The sequence below is a fragment of the Rutilus rutilus genome, assembly GCF_951802725.1.
Source record: "Rutilus rutilus genome assembly, chromosome: 15".
Classification (NCBI taxonomy): domain Eukaryota; kingdom Metazoa; phylum Chordata; class Actinopteri; order Cypriniformes; family Leuciscidae; genus Rutilus; species Rutilus rutilus.
This window is the reverse complement of record NC_140220.1, coordinates 25,725,061-25,743,211: the sequence shown is the minus strand read 5'-3', so window position 1 is coordinate 25,743,211 and position 18,151 is coordinate 25,725,061. Positions and strand designations below refer to the sequence as shown.

Here is an 18,151-nt window from a genome sequence, read left to right as displayed (position 1 = left end):
CCACAAAAAGGCCGATCCAATATAAAAAAAAAGCCATCAAAGAAACATACTGTTTTCGCCTCCCTCTCTGCTCTGATTAATAGCGCCACTAGTAGCACAAAAAATGTATTATGATGAAGTCGACTCAAACGATGCGAGTGGGTCAGTGGGGAGGAGCGCTCAGCTGGAGAATGACATTACTCTGATGCCTGCTTGACAGAGTGGTTGCTATGGTAACACCACCGCTCAAAGTCCTAAAGGACGAGCACATCAAGAGCTCTCCAGCAGACGAGAGACAGAAAATGAGTGCGGAAGAGAGGGAGGGATGAAATGATAAATAAAAGAAGGATGGAAATGGAGGTGGGCGGTGTGGGAGTGAGTAATGGGGCAGGTGTGCAGCGCTCACTTTATAATAGGTAGATGCGTCTCGCTGCCGCCGATACATGCTTCACGTCCCGCTGTCGGCGTCAATTGACATATCATGAAGCAGAGCCACGGACCATAGCGGCGTACGTGGGCTTGAAACTCCTTTTTATCACTGAGTCAAAGGGGCTGTATCAATCTGAAAGATTGAGACCATGAAATACTAGGCTAATTTAAGAACTAATGGAGGCTAGAGGTAGCTACACTTTTTTTTTTTTAAATGCCTCGGATTCAAGAACTCTGAGAAATATGCCAGAAAGCTTTAGTCTTCAAAATAGCACGACATGTTTGGTCCACCTACGGTTCCAACCTTAATTATTCACAGAGGCACGGGAAAAAGCCTTTAAGAATGTTCAAGTGTGTTGGCTGCACTGTAGTTGTGTATTTCTGCGCGTGTGGGTGCATGAGCATGCGTAGGAACACTTATAAATCAGAGCCGACTCATACCTGCAGCTTCCGTAATATCTCTCACTCGAGCGAGCTTTAGTACTTTCGAGATCCTCTGAGAGTGACAAGTTTATTTTCGGAAACCTGCGACTCTAAACAAGGTCACTCTGCCAGCAGCATTGGCAGAAAATGAGTGAAAATCATCCCCGGCCTGTCAGGTCGCCGCTCTCGCTGGAGGTGGCTGAACTCTACAGTGGCTCATTTCTCAGGAGCCGCCTGACGATGAGCTTTTAGTGCTCTGTCCGGAGAGAGTCAGTCTCCACTGGAGAGCACAAACGCGACGTGACAGCTCTCTATGAACATGCATCCTCTGCTTCGTTTAGAGAGGAGATGGCGACATTGAGACTGGGAAAGGGTAGGATTGTGCATTCTGTGAAATGAATGAGCCAATCTTTGAATAGAGTAAAATTAATTTTAAACAGATCACTGTAACGCCATTTTAAAGGGACAGTTCATCTAAAAAATGAAGGCTCGAGGTCATGGTGCAAAGGACCCTAGGTTGATTTTACTCTGAACCATCCCTTTAAGGCCCGTTCACACCAAGGACGATACACATATTGATAATGATAAATAGTTGTAAAAATTGTCCACACCACTAAGTCACTATAGTAAGGGACATGCTGGTGGGAAAAAAAAATATGGAATGGGAGAAAAAACAAATTGCATTCCCACAAGAAACTTTGCTTTTGATTGCAAAATCTTTGCGTTCGCAGAGATCGCATCAAAAAAGCATCAAGATTGGAAGAATTTTTTTTAAACATATTTTCCTCTTATCTCGTGTTTTTTTTTTTACTTCACCATGTCCTTAAGGGGCTTTGTAAAACCGATTGGAATCACTATCACTACAATTTTTTTCCAGCTGATGAATGATAAAAACATTGACAGCCAATCAGAATCCATCCTGCTTTAAAGAGTTCGAGCATTTAAAGCTGCAGACTACATAACTGCAGCGTGTACTAATACTAAACAGAACGATGTTGTGTATTGGTGTGGACAATATAGTCATTGTTATAGTTTTCATTGGGGTGAACATGTCCTTCCAAATTTGTATGACTTTTTTTCTTCTATGGAATATAAAAAGATCTATCTATCTATCTCCATTAAATGTCAATGGGGTCCAATTTTATTTTGGACCCAACTGACATTCACTATACCCTTATATAATGTAATATTTGAGGCACACACATTTATGACTTTATGGATACTATAGAGTGCACTCAATCAATCTTGCACCTCATTAACAAGTGAACAACCGATGTACACTTAACAGCTAACCGCTAAAGAATACCTATGCACTGTGATCGATGTGTTAATTAAACTGCAGCGTGTCACCAAAAGATGTCGTACCCAGCACTTATGTCGTGCTCAGTGTCCAAATTCGCTGACTCATTTTCATTCTCTCATTCAATGAATTGGTAATTTAGAGAAAAGTGAATGAGGGAATCAAAGTGAATAAGGGTCCAACTAAAAATGCATCTCAACTGAAAAAAAAAATTAAAATTGTTGTGAACAATGGGGGGCCTTGGAGTCAAAAAGGTTATTTTTAAGGTAAAAGCATGTGGCCATTTTTAACTTGAATGTGCAAGGTTTCCTGTGGCAGCCACTTCCAGTAATTTTAGTCGTACAAAAACAGTCCATTGTGCTGCTTGTTGCAATTTGTTGTATTTGTTATCGCATTATTTTCATTTATTATTATAGTCACAAACACACTGGGTTGTAGCGCGAATAGTTTTGCCATTCGCTGCATTTTGTTATTCTTAGTTATTTGCCTATAGCAGCTAATGAATCGGAAGTCACGCACATTCACAGGAAATGGCTCACTTCCGCATTGATAGGAGCCTTCGAGCCTCAGCTTGTAATCCTTTCTGATCCTGCCTGCTCTTTAGTGTACTCAAATGACCCCAATAGGAAAATTTGTCAAGATGAACTTGTTTGAAAGTAAAAAAAAATAACGTTTTTTAACGGCATTCCTAAAATCAGATTGCTTACCGCATACACTGTTTTCTGCAAACTGTAAGAACGATCACATTATAACAGATTTAAAAATGTTCCAACAGTTAATCAAAAAAATATTTAGGAGGAATGAGATGAAAGACAAGGGGGCTCTAGCAGACTGCTCAGAGCTGTGGATGCTGTCGAGTTCTTATGTCAACACAGCATTCAACTGAACAAGCCTTTGGCTAGTGCTTGACATCCACCCACAAGAAATCAGTGTTGTGTCAAGGCTGGATCCTACATGTTCATTTAATGAATCAACAGAGCACAGATGTAGAAATAACTGCCTTTAATGCTTAAATTAAGTGATACTGTGCTGCATTCATTCCCATTCCCAGACAGATTATTTATATTTTATGACCAATACTTAAACATCAAAAGAAGAGCAGTAGATTTGTAATATAATACAGTGATGAACAGACTCTGAAGCACCAAAAGAGTTTCGCCTAAGGAAAGTAACAGATACATATAATGGGAAAAATAACGAGGGTCCAAACATATACATACAAACAGTAATGTCATTTAAATTATGACGTACTTGCAGTGTAAGTACAAATAAATGTCTAAGGCAAAGAAAGCTACATTTACAGCAGCTCTGACGAACACTTGTAAATAAGCAGCAGAGAATGGCAAAGAATTTGTGCAAATATGTATATCTGGAAAGCTTGTTAAAAAGGAAACCCTATTATATTGTGTGTATGTGTAAACACACTGAGATCTACTGCACATTGTGTAGGGTTTAAAATCTAGCCATTACGCACTCTAGGTCATTTATATATTATTTGAAATCCATTTTCACTTAAAGTATGCTGATATAGTACATCAAATAAGATCCTTTGTATAGGAAGGAATGAAAGACTTTGGTCCAAAGCAAATAAATACATAAATGAATGCTAATCTATAATTTAGCAGGGATACAGGGTAGGTGACTTCTAACGGGTATCATGGTGTTGTTATTGGAGATCATTTAAAACTCAATCACTGCAGCTGACTACCACTAGAGTTTGGCACATGAGCTAGTTCAGTTAAGAAGTCTCTCAGGCCTCGGCTCCACCTAGTGGAGTGGAGGTCAACAGGTGGGCGGCTCTAGTGTGGATGATAGGCAGACCTAACTGGTGGAGTCTCCCATTCACTCCTGTCCGTAATGAAGACATTCACAGTGATTGGCTGGAGTAGTGCCAACCATTGCCTCTTAGATTTCCGTCCCCGGTCCGACCTCTTTGCTGTCTTCTGTGAGCTTGTCACCTGAAATACAAACACAGTATACTCAAACATCCCTGCAAATGCATTCGTATCTGATGCTGCAACAGGGTGAAACACTTTATGAGCAATATCGAATTCCCACATTTTTGCATTTCAAAATGTGTCAAACTGCAATTGAAATGTAATAAAAAAAAATAAAAAAGTTTTAACTTGGACTGCTCTTTAAATGTTTGGGGTCAGTAAGATTTTTATTGAAGAAATTGATACTTTTATTCAGCCAAGAAATTAAATTGATCAAAAGTGTAAGTAACAGTGTAAGGATATTTTTTCTGCATAACAATAATTCAATCTTTGATGACTGAATAAGTGCAAATCACCTTTATTCCACAAGGTGGCAATGTCTGATACACAATGATCAAGCGACGTTTCGCTTGTAGTTACCGCAGACAGAAAACAAAAGAATAGGAAGGATCATCAGCAAAACTTGAAATGGCTCAGCGATTTACAGCAAAGCAAGCACTGAATGCAATCAAATAATAGTGTCACTTTCACGTGATGGTGGATCTGGTGAAGAAGCTGTCCGCAATCCAAAAAAAATTATTTTGAAGATGTTGAAAATGATGATTTTGAGAATATGTTTGAGATTGCGAACATGAGCCAGATGCTGAATGTACTGGAAAATGAGCTCTGATGAGGACAGTGTTTATGGTATAAAACACCTGCTCAAACTGAACCCTTCCAAGCTCCAAAAGGTAACAAAATATGCTTTATTTTATTCTTCTGTAATTGTTACTCTAATATCAGGAGAGTTTTATGTTATTGCAACAGGTAGAGATCCATCCGTGTTAGATTTAGATCCAGGTCGCTAAAAACTTGAATATGTAATTATGATTGGCAAAACATTCATGCATTTAAGGGTTAAAATAAAATAAAAATCTAAGATCAACATTACATGAATAAAGTTGTAAGGTTTTGAGAATAATAGGCAACTCAAAAGTCAAAGTTTTTAAAATAAAGAAAATATTGAAAAGAAATTGAGATTGAAGCTCAAGATAGAAAAAAAATATGATATTAAATTGTAGTATTATGAGAAAGTTGCAAGAGTAAACTAAATAAAATGTTCTTTTCATGCTTTATATGAGCTTACTTGCAGCCTGGGCCTGTTTGTCTCTAGGGTCGTCTGTAGGGCTCAGATCATCAGGAGGCCAGCGGAGTTCCCCGCTCTCTACCTCCCCGCTCTCAGTGGGCTCAACCACGATGGACGGCAAGCGTTTGGAAAGCTTGGGAAACCTTTCATGGGAGTCTGGGAAGATCTATATCATTGGGTCATAAGAAGCCGCATTACATGACAGTCTGTTAAAATGTATTTTAAAGTCTGAAAGCCCTCAAAATGACCTGAAAGTTTTCATGAAACAAGCACAATTTGATATTTACTTCTATTCAAAATCTGGGGACTTGACTTAAATTTGTGCTTAAAAGATATATACATTTTTTTTTAAATGGGTTTAAGAAAAATCTAATGTTACGCTTTATTTCAATAGTCCACTAATGTTTAATCCAGAAGGGAAGAGAGCACTGTATATTTGTGAGAGTGTGTCCAGTTATGTGCAAGAGAGAAGGAAATTTGCATGCGAGCACAGAGAATCGTGTGTTACAATAATGCTCTCTTGATATTTGTCATTAAAATAACGCCATATCCAACAGACATTCTATTGACTAGAAGTAACATAACATGTCAACTTATACTTACCGGAACCCTAAGACCTAACCCTAACAGTCTACTAAAGCTCTAATGAAAGTTAGTTGACATGTAGTTGCAAAGTTACTTATAGTTAGCAGAATATCTAAAGTGGGCCATCGAAATAAAGTGTTACTAAATTAAATAATTCATTATATTATCTAAACTTTTAGTAAATTTATTGTGTTTTATGTATGCTTAGAAATAGCATTTATCCTTGAAAGCATTCAGCATTAATGCCTACTTGAAGTTTTCAGTGCATTCCCATTATAAGCAGTCAGAGAGGAGAATGAAATCTGGTTTTAGTGGACAATCACTTATAATATGAGTAAATATATGGTTACAAAAGCTTCCCCCCAGCAGTTTCATAAAAAAATTCTATTAATGAAGGTGTTTGGCATTCACCTCATGCCTTGTGTGAGATATATTGCTATAGTGCAGCCTTGTTTAGAGTTCATGAGAGCATGCAGGATATGACTCATGTTGTGTAGATGCAGTGAAGTGTGAACAAGAGCATCTTGAGTGTGTATCTGTGCGTTTGCAACATGTCGGGTATTAAGACTAAAAGCATCTGTACCAACTGTGGAAAAGGGTGTGCACCGACCGCCATGTTGGCTTACACAGCACAGAAAGAGCTTACATGACAGAGTGAATGACAGATTCAGACAGGGTTCATTCAGCTAGCATATAATGCCACTGCTTATCCTGTGGTAAAGAACGAGTAATGATGATCGTTTCCTGAAAAGATTGTGACCTTTTGAGTCTCTCTTGAGTGTCTGAGAGGAATCTGAATTCATCCAGCATCAGGCTGTATGAACGAGCACGCATCCGATAGGCTTTTCGTAGTGATGTGAGCAAAATAAAAGGGACTTCAATCAGGCTGAAATGATGGAGCTCAAAATAGATCCACGGAGACCCGTCATCTATCCAGGAGCTAGAAAAACACTCAGCATGTATGTCTGCGTGACTATGACTTAAAATATAACCTATTATTTACCTGTCTCTATGGAATACTGGATTTTGATTTGACAATCATGGTATTTAAAGCTCAAATATTTCTGGGTCCACAACAAAAATAAAGGTTCTTTATTGGCATTAATGGTTCCAAGAAGTACCTTTAACATCCATGGAAACTTTCCATTGCACAAAAGGTTCTTTATAGTGGAAAAAGGTTATTTAGATTATTAGAATGTTCTATATTTTTAAAACACTAAAAAGGCTCGACACAACATGAAACTTTGCTCGAAGTATCACCAGGGGCTCTACACATGAACTCGAGCACTGAGAACATTGTTTGTGACATTGTTGCCGCCATTTTGTCAGTCAAAAATAGTCAACCTCCAAATGCGAATAAACTGACTCTGAATTTTAGTATTGTTTCTTATATGAGGATCCTTTTTCAGATACAAGGTCAATATTGATTTTCATTAACGACAAAACAACAAATTATCCATGAATTTATATGGAACTAAGCTTTAGGAGCTTTCCATCTTTACTCTCCTCCCTGTTACGTTGCATTCGGAGATCGACTATTTTTGACTGACAAAATGCCGGCGGACGGAAACAACAACGGCAACAGCAATCTTTCTTTTTAGTAAACTCTGTGTACACAAACAATGTTCTCAATGCTCGAGTTCATGTGTACAGCCCCTGGTGATACTTCGAGCAAAGTTTCATGTTGTGTCGAGCCTTCTTAGTGTTTTAAAAATAGCGATTTTTTTATGCTATCATAGAAGTGCCCCAAGCACTCCCATTCAAAAGGCAATTTGACCGAAAACGAAAATACGGTCAATCTTAAGTGGCGTTTCCATTCTGATTATGCTTTTAAATGAAAGTTTGCCTCGGGTAGATTAACAAAAAGACCCTAGGTTGCATTTTGGCGAGAGTTACACTTTAATTCATCTAAGAGGTCATGCCGTGACGTATCATTCTTCTATCGGTCACGCATTTTCAACTTACGCATGAGTAGCATATGCCTTTTTTTCATTCGCATATGAACTTATGTCAATGGAATGAAAAGTGTTGTGTGACCTTTACCGCCTTTACAATTATTGTTTTAGTTATCGTTCTTGGTGTAAACAGGCTTTAACTGTATATTTTCAGTATTTATATTTATGGAGAACGTAAACCTTCTGGAAGATGTCTAGAGAACTTTGGAGTCCCCAGTTAAAGCTAAAAAACAAAAACATCACTAAGCAAAGCTGGGAACAACGAATCAGAGATTTAAAGAGCCGTATGAGAGAGAACATAAAAGTAGTGTCTGTTTGCACTAAATGCAAATAGCCCTTCTTGTTTGCAAAAGCTATTGCATCTATTGCTATTTGCACTTAGTGTAAAAGATTAAGGGTCTGGCATCGAGTAATGAAAATCGCCCAACTCGAGGGGCGGCACCAAGCATGCGTTTGAAAATCTCACTGCACGCAATTGGATAACACTACGACCAATCACTGTCGTGACTGCGCTGTCGTCATCTGATTAGCTCGCCTCTGGCCCGCCTATATCAGATACACCGATGTGATTGGTGCAGCTCGGCTACAAGGGCATAGGTAATGAGCATCATTACTCAATGCCAGAGCAACTCACTGAGCAAATTCAAATTGTGCTCTCGCGAGAACTCTGGATTTCCAGGGTAGCATTTTACACCAAAAGTTAAATGAATAAAACTCTGGCTGAAGGAAGTGCAAATTCAAGTCTGTACATCAGAGGGCGCAGCTCAAATAAACTTTTCAGCTCTGCTGCCATTCTGGATTGTAAAAGAATATGATGCAGGAGAAGAAAGAACACTCTTACTTTAGCAATAAAAAAATTAAACACAAATGTGATCTTTAAAGTCATTTTGCTTATTCATATGGTTGAATCGGATTATCAAAGGTCAGCAGCAAAGACATTGGTTAATAAAGTGAGATTAAATACATAAAGTATATCTGTGATATTTAAAGGTGCTCTAAGTGATGTCACGCGTTTTTTAGGCCAAAACATTTTTTGTCACATCCAGCAAACATCTCCTCACTATCCGCTAGCTGCCTGTCCCCTGAACACACTGTAAAAAAACGCGGTCTCTGTAGACAGCCCAGGCTCCACAAACGACAACATAAACAAACTGGGCTCACCCGCACCACGAAACACAACAAACAGTGTTCCAACCAATAACTGGAGAGAAGTATTTGAGGGTGGGGTTTGGGGGGTTAGTGCGCGTACACATGAAGGGGGTGTGTGGAGGAGAGAGAAGCATGAAGAGGGAAGTTTGAATTACGGCCGACACACGACCAAAGAGACACGACACGACGTTCCGATAAACAAATTGCAAAGAAGAGGGACAAGGATAAGGAACGCGCGAAGTACCGAATTTACATCGGAAAAAACTTCGAAAGGTGACGAGAACTCTGGGGATTCCAATCCGACATTCAGTTGCTCTGTTTTTGCAGAACTGGTGGGTAAATCCCACCCTTAGTGTATTGACTACTGTGATATTGACTACTGTGATTATTTTATTTTATTTTGTTTTTTAAATTGGGTTATATTAAATTTTGCTTGCTTGGTCTGGTTTTCTGTGTATGTGGTATCATCTGTAAAGCACTTTGGTCAGCCTATTGGCTGTTGTATATGTGCTATACAAATAAAATGAACTTGAACTTGAACTAAATCCATTTTTCTTTCTAAATTGACGTTCATGTTCGCCAAACCAACACAAGGATGTAATTAGTTAGAACTATGCAGTCAGCGTTAACTTTGGTGAATACAACATATATGTTTCTAGCAGCTATACTTTGACTTTCCTTTAAGTCGGAAGGGAGGGGAGGAGGGAGGAGACGGGATGAGGAGGAGGGAGGGTCTAGCTAGCCTCCATTTTGTTTGACAACAATTCGAACGTCAACAAGAAGTAACGTCTCCCGGGATCGCTTAGACCACCTTTAAAATATTTAATTATTGCAGGTTTGCATAATATTCTGAGTTTGCATTTCAGTAAATGCCTTCTCACATTTAACGGTGGTTTCCAAACTCTTTATAGTGGCTTACCCCTGAGGCATTAAACATCCTTTTGCATACCCCCTTTCTTCGACTTTGACTGGATTTTTTTACCTTTATAAATACCTTTATAAATAAATAATGTTTTAAATAAAAGATGTTCAATAGAGAAATATGCAATGATGGTAAAAACTAAATAATACTTTTGAATATCAAACTAAAAACGCATGTAGGTGGCAGTAAGTTACTGTCTTAAGGAGTGAGTGAGTGAGTGAGTTATTCATTCATTCATTCATTCATTCATTCAGTAAGCAAGTGGCTATATTTATGAATGGGTCATTGAATCATTGACTCTCACGATTCGTTCAAAGATGCACAAAGACGTTTTTGTTCACAAAACACTGGTGTGTGTTGCAGTTCTTCTGTGGCTTTTGTTGAAACTATTATTTCGCTGCATAATAGAGCAAACAATACTGACAACGATACAGTTTAAAACATCACTTAATATTACCCTTTTGTTTGTTGAACTGTTGTATAAAATCTATGTCAAATGTGCAATCGTGGATATTTGGGAAAATGTTCATTCTTGCTCTTATAATATATTACCAATCAAGAACTCACACAGGGTATGTGTCTTTATATCATATGCACGCTGCTTGTGTGGATGCAGTCAGTTTTGGCTGTGAAAGATGAGGTAATTTGACTGGATGTCATGTATTTGACCTTTTACGGCATTTTGCCTGTTGGAAATACATACTTGGTTTTAAATGTGATTTTAAGGTAGGGTAGGATTAAATGAACTGCGAAATTCAGCATTTTGACCGCATTCCCCCTCTGTCACCTCACGTACCCCAGGGATATGCGTACCCCAGTTTGGAAACCACTGGTCGAGAACTACAATAACCATCAGGTTTACGCAGCGCACACAACACCTCTGCATCCAATTTCTTTCAACATGGGGACAGGAGAGATGTCAGTCAATAAATGGGAAAAAGTAACTTGCATTACTAATTTGAAAAAGTAACTAATTACCAATTACTTGAATATGTAATCTGATTATGTAACTCGCATTACTTGTAATTTGTTAACAACACTGATCAATATTTCATGTCCATCCATTTCCTTTTTCTTTCTTTTTTATTTTTTTTTGGCAAATAGCAATTTAATGTACTACCGCTATCGCAAAGTGCAGTTTTTTAGCCTTGTTCCTCTGACTTCAATAAAATAATTGATATGAATCTCAAGGGAGATCCAAAGGAGAGAAAGCCCACCTGTAAAGAGATGTTCTGTTCCTCAGATGCACCGCTCACATTGTAGTCTCCTACTGCAGAGTCACAGCTGTTCATCACATCCGTCATACTGCCCAGTGAGACACCTACAACAAGTCAGGAGGAAGCACATTTAGAATCTCATAGGCACAGTGTCGCTCGGTCCACTCATTTGCCTGTGAATGAGTGAGAGACTGATTCAGATGAGCCACCTGCAATAACCACAGCTGGGTTTTTTTTTTTCTCATCTATGAAAAGATCTTGCCAAAACCATCCAGCCAATCCATGTGCACCTATACCATGATTTTATGCAGAGCAAGTCTGTACATAGTTTGTTATTCAAATCAACTCTTCCACCATTTTCGAAGGAAATTACTTTCACGCTCATCAACTAAATTAAAGAGCAAGGATACATTCAGTGGGTAGAAGTAATATCAAGGCTGTTCTCCAATTCATTCTAAATGCAAAACTCATCTAGGAGATACAAATTGAATGGTGCTGAGCATCCAATTGTGAGAAGTGGGCTGTATGAAATTATTAAATTTTGGTCCCAAAATCTCAGATCAGCAGCTTTGTTTAAATGAAAAGAACCAATACATTTTTTATTCTTGAGGTGAACATCATAAACATCACTTTTCAAAACTTACTCTGTAAAACGTTTATTGGCAGTTATACTACATAAAATTACTTTTGTTTAATGTAACCTATAGTAGTCAGGTTGGTTCAGACATTATATAATATCTTTAACTTCAGTAAATCCATGTTAATAATGTAACCACATAAAGTACATTTTTAGGTTATCTACTATTATTAGGTTATGTGTATCTGATTGGTAGAGCAGCGTTCTGGACAGTGCTATTTTTTATACTTTTATATTAATTATTAATATTTTGAATTATTTTTATATTTTCAATTTATTTCAAATGTAGTCCTCCACTTTAAACTTATTTTATTTCAGCTAGTTGCTAAGGCAACATTTATAATTGTATTATATAAAATATATATATTTATATCATATATATTTATGATATAGGCTATATCATATTTATTTTATTTTTAAGAATAGCAACACTGGTTCCAGACAGACTGTGATCTGGACAGACACTCTTACACCAGTGTATGGCGACAAGTGACTGTGTACGTAATGTACGTATGAGTACGTAATTTATTATTCACTCAAATGATTCATTCAAAAACGCTGATTCAATCAAGAACAATGCAACTGGCTGTCTTTATGAACAAAAAAATTCATTGAATCATTCACTCGATTCATTCAGGAGCAAAACATCAGTGGGTGTTGCTCAAAAACAAGTAATGGCCTCGTTTGGAAACATTTCGTTGTAGCGGAGCATTCGTATTGCATCTAAAATACAAGGTACTGAGTTGTTTATTAAGAATTATTATGACAGTACTCTTGCTCGTGAGATACTGATTAAATAAATAATACACAGGACAGACTGGTCATATTTACACATGAGTACAGTTGGCTTGCTTAAGTCTGCCACACGATTTGATGGTCTGATGTAATGTGGAGCAGCTGGTGGTCCTCAGCCCTCCGCATGGCACATGTGCACACCGTCCTGTGTGAATGACGAAGGCAGGGTGACTAATATGGACATTTACCATGAAAACATGCATTAGCACAATCAACACATGGTATTTGTTTGCTAAAGAATGGGGTTTTATTCGTTAGTTCGTTGTATTTTACTCTCATAGTGTTTAAACAATTTATTCTGTCATGTAAACCTTTGCTTATTATACTGTAATATTTTATTATTATACTGCTTTAAAGGTGTGCATGTATACAATGTTGCTCGTTCACTATATTGCACATTCATCGTCCCCAAAAAAACCTGCTTTTTTAATCTGATGACACACATACTATCACCTCATCATTTGCATGGATAAAACCAGTATCCAGGCTTAGCTGATCTGAGATAAGGCTGTGAAGAGACCACAATGATACTTCTCGTGCTTTGATGTAATGAGAAAAATCCATGCTCTAAAGCCACACGGTTGACAGATGAAATAAGAGAGTCGTTTACTACAGATCAGCCACTTTAAAGATATTTTTGTTTTATCTGAGAAACCTCAAAAGAGACTAGAGAGGGTTATTATACTGTCACTCATTATCATTTTAGTTTACCCTTGATTCCATTTGGGAACTGGGTGACTCAACTGAATCAAAGGACAAAGGATGCTGTGGAAAAAGTGAGGGTGAACAGATAAAAGAAAGCAGCAATGAGCAGTACCATAAAAGAAAAGGGATTAAAGGACAGTGAAAATGAAACGATGAAGAAATAAACTGTTTGGACCAAAGAACGGCACCAGTATGCCTGATAAAACAGACCCTCAAGCTACAATCTTACACACTGAAGAGTGACCATGGCAAATCATCCAAAAATAATTAAATAAACTAAAAGCACCATTCAGATTAATTAGCACCACACAGATGCTGGATGGCAGACAGAAAAAGAAACTAAGCTGTTTATGTTCTCTGCCTTTAATGTTGGTTGAAAATGGACTGATTATTCATGCTGCTATTATGTTAATGGTGACCAGCACAAATACAGCTCGCTCCCCTGACCCTTGTTAGCATACAGGCTTTTTCATTGGTGAATGTGAACGGCAAAGACAAAAGGGACTTGAGTTAAGGGATCAAAGGGCTGTGCGTGCGCTTGGTGCCATTTATAGTGAGACAAAGCACTGTAGAAGACTGGCTTTGTAGGCGGCCGCACAAAGACTTCATATGATCATCAAAATATTTTCGGATGGGTGCAGGTGTTATTGTGGGTCATTGCACTATTGAGTTTCCGTTGTTTTAAAGAAAACCCCATGCTCAAAAAAAAAAAAAGTGCACGGTGACTTTTCTGCCAGTTAAAGGTGTCTCGCTGTGCGTCGCTCTGCGTTTCTGTGAAAAATAGAGATGGCATCTGAATAATTTAACATGACTGGGTGCAGCGACAGACCTCACCCCCTTCCTGGTGACATGGAAAATCGTACTCAAATCTAGGCAAATGACCGATACTGAACTGCAGTCAGCTTGGATCAATAGCAAAACTCTAGTTACCATCACAAACCACTCACACATGAATTAAACATGTAAAATATCACACTAGCTTTAACATAATTGACTGTTGAGCACATTACAAAATTCTGACATCATTTACCAGAAACAGAAAAAAACTGAGACAGACTAAATCCAGAAGAACTGCGGGAACATCTCCAAGATGCTTGAAGAAACCTTCCTGCAAAGCTACAGTACTGTGAAAAGTACTGGCACTTGTGTTAAAATGCTGTAAAGTGAGAATGCTATACGAATTCAAATCAATATTTGGTGTAACGACCCTTTGCGTTTAAAGCGGCTTTTGTCCAGGTACACTTGCACATTAAACGCAAAGGGTCGTTACACCAAATATTGATTTGAATTCGTTAATAGAAGTTAAATCATAAATCAATTTAATTTATGATTTTATTTTTGAAAGCATTCTCACTTTACAGCATTTTAACACAAGTGCCAGTACTTTTCACAGTACTGTAGCTTTGCAGGAAGGTTTCTTCAAGCATCTCGGAGACGTTCCCGCAGTTCTTCTGGATTTAGTCTTTCTGTTTCTTCATGTAATCACAGACGGACTCGATGATGGTGAGATCAGATCATACCGGCTGTTGTCAGACTCCTTGTGCATACAGAAATCTCACTGGATTATTACAATTAATGGCAAAAATAATGTTTGGAAATGTAAACTGATATTTCCTACTGACACACTACAGCAAAATATGTACATAACTAACTTAAAACCATTTTTTTGGGGTGGGGTGGGGATATTAACATGCCTAAGACTTTTGCACAGTACTGTATATCTCACAATTCTGAATTTATTTCTCATAATTCTGGCTTTATTTCTCACAACTGCGAAATCACCATTTTTATTTTTTATTCCGTGACAGAAAAACAAGCTTCCATACAATATAGCTGTCAGGTGTATGTTTTGTTGCATTGTGTTTGTTCCTGTCTTAGGGTACGTTTACACGACAACGATATCCTCAAAACGGATACGTTTTTCCATTGAGTTGTCCGCGTACATACGACACCATTGTCAAAACGATCCCCATTCACACAGATCCGTGAAAAGGACTAGAAACGCTGTATTCTGCTGCCAGACCATTAGATGGCGATGAAACACTATAGACTGAACACGTAATACGCATGTGCATGACGTCATCGTCTTTAGAGATTCGCGTTTTGTTGTTTACACTGCGACCGGTTTCAAAAACTTGCACTTTGAAACCCGTTTTCAAAAGCTTGCGTTTTCAGGCACCCAAAAAGTTTCTGTCGTATAAACGAATGGCCAAAACGCATAAAAAGTTTAATGTATTTAGTTGAAAACTGTGTCATGTAAACAGCCCCTTTACCTAGTTTCTAGTCTGTCACTTTCATTCAGTTCACCTGTTGCTCGTTAATTAACTCATTGGTTCCCTCATTTATTTCTGGTACAAGTACTCCCTGTTTTGTTCAGTTCTTGGTCCTGTCTCGTCTATGTTGAAGTGGTCGTTTTCTGAGTTTCCTGAGTGTTTGGATTAAAAGACTATTTCCTGGAATTCTCCTTTGTTGTGCGCTTCCTTGCAACAGCCACCTGTGACGATAGCCCAGGTGCCTTTTAAAATTCATAAAGATATTAATAACACAAATAAAAAAAAAACGTTGATTGTATTATTTGTATTGACCGTTTATGACTGAAATTACCATTCCAAATGACCAGCTCCCAAAATACCATTCCTCCACTAGAATATAGTCCCTTGCATAACAGAACATTGCTATGCAACAAATGAATGATCCAAGTATCAATATTCAAATAAATGTGATTTGAATTTAATTGAATGTGAATTGAATATCCTGGACAATTATTGACCAATAAGCATCCAGACCGGATCTCTCTGTTGTAGATAGACCACTTTATCCAACAAAGTATGAGATAAGACTAGCCTATAAAAAGGCAATTTAAAAAGATTATGGTACTGATTTGATTTCAGAGATACTTGTGTAATGTGTAATCAGTAACGTAACACCGTAAATGGAAGAAATAATACAGTACGGGTTTAGAATGGCATGAGTGTGAGTGAATGATGACAGAACATTCTTAACAATAAGGGTTCTTTATTGGCATCTGTGGTTCCAGGAAGAACCATGGAAACTTTCCATTGCACAAAAGGTTATTTAAAGTTAAAAAGGTTTATTAAAATGTTCTTTACACACACATAATTTTTTTTTTTAAGAACTATTCCCTGAAAGGTTATTTAGGGAACCTAAAATGCTGATTTTTTAGATAGCTATATAAAGTTAGGCTATTCCTTTAAAATCAGAAGGCATGCTAAAGCAGTTGCTGGTAATACTATAGCCTAATAAGATACTAAATCTGAATGCATAATGGTAATAGAAATAAAAGTAGTAGCCTATATTTGACAGTTATTTTCATTAGAACACACAATTGGTGACAGAATAGCACTGACATGAATTACAAGAATCAAGAACTGCGGGTTTTCGTTTCATTCTTTAAAATATTGCGTAAGCGTAACCTCAGAGACTTGCTTTCAATAGTAGGCAATATCAATTTGATCAATCGCACAAGGCAATGCATCTTTCTCAAAACACGAAAATATCTCACATATCACGCAGTAAACCTGGACCACTTATTGCTGATGAATCCTTTGAGTGTTCGTCAGACAGTTTCTGAGTTCAAGCTCAAGCGCACATTGTGCACGGCATTTGTACGGCTGATGTGTAAAGTGCTTACCTGTAGCCTTCAGAAGTGTTGTCCCTCCGTGTAAAGCTCGTGACTGTTCTTTCCAGTGGATGTGTGTGCTAGACTCACTCAAGTCAGATTCTCCCAGACTGAAGCGCTGCTTCTGTTACCTCAGAGCGCGCGACTGAGATAGCGACTGTAATTTCACGCGCACTCACCCAAGTCACAAGAGCACGTGTGTGTGTGTGTGTGTGTGTGTGTGTGTGTGTGCGCGCGCGCGCGCGGGAGAGAGAAACCTCTGTCAATTCACGATGGTTTTAACATGCAGAGAGTTTAGTGTAGGCTACATTACTATTAAACATTTGCCATAATTAGATGTTGGATATGGTCTTATTGCAATCTTTGTTAAAATATGTATAGCTATGCCTATGCATTAGAATTAAATATAATAATGGTTTATGAAATATTGAATCTCTCCTCGTGTCCGGCAGTTCTTTTAAAAGTAAATGGTCACATTTTCACATTTATCCTCTGAAAATCACGACTTAACATCACTAATTTAAATAACTGTTCTAAAAATATACACGAGAGCTAATTGTTTTTATTCAATATTAATACACAAACAAAATTAGTTTTAAGGATCAAGTAAAAAATAGTTTATTCTTGTAGTATTTTCTGGATTTTTACTTAATCGTTGTATTTTATTAGTTTATTATTACTGGATATTATAATTTGAACATTTGTACTTTTATTCTTAACATTTCTGAGGCATTTCTCCTCACCATTTTAGTCACCACAATATATAATTATAAATAGAGTTGTGGGTAAGTACAGTGTCTGATCAGATTACTTTTTTTCAAGTAAATGGTTGTCAGTGTTTCATCTTGTTTAGTTGTGTTGTTGTCTTGGTTTCATGCTTTACCCTTTCAGTTTAGTCTTTAGAGTGTTTTAGTTAGTCTCCTTGGTTACTGATTACGTTCACCTGTTTATCATTAAGTTCCCTTGCTAATTCTGTATACTCCCTGCCTGGTCTGTTCATTTCTTGCCGTGTGTTAAGTGGTGTTAGTGTATTTTTTGCCATGTTGTATACTCATTGGTTATTAGTATTGCCTGTGATTCCTCTGCATCATGCATTTTCTAAACACATACGTGACACTAGTAAAGTAATGCATTACTTTTTAAAATTAGCCTCTCTCCTGTCCCCACGTTGAGAGAAATACTGAGCGCTGTGTAAACATGATGCTTATTAATTCTAGACTAAATGTGAGCTTGCATTTACTCATCTCGCTTGCACAAAAACAGATTTAGGTCTGGTTTTACAGACAGGGGTTACATTAACCAAGGATTAAGCTTTAGTTCAATTATAGCATTTAAGTAGCTTTCCTAAACAT

At 37.6% G+C, this 18,151-nt stretch overlaps 1 protein-coding gene across 1 annotated transcript; it reads right to left on the bottom strand.

Moving 5' to 3' along the window:
• Positions 1–3,118: 3,118 nt before the first annotated feature.
• Positions 3,119–17,675, bottom strand: LOC311305112 (protein LBH). The gene is made up of 4 exons (XM_084432606.1): positions 16,812–17,675; positions 11,023–11,126; positions 5,195–5,360; positions 3,119–4,089 (listed from the first exon to the last, which is right to left on the bottom strand). The coding sequence occupies exons 2-4, from the start codon at positions 11,107–11,109 to the stop codon at positions 4,037–4,039; spliced, it is 306 nt and encodes a 101-aa protein (XP_084288732.1). The 5' UTR covers positions 11,110–11,126; positions 16,812–17,675; the 3' UTR covers positions 3,119–4,036.
• Positions 17,676–18,151: the final 476 nt, after the last annotated feature.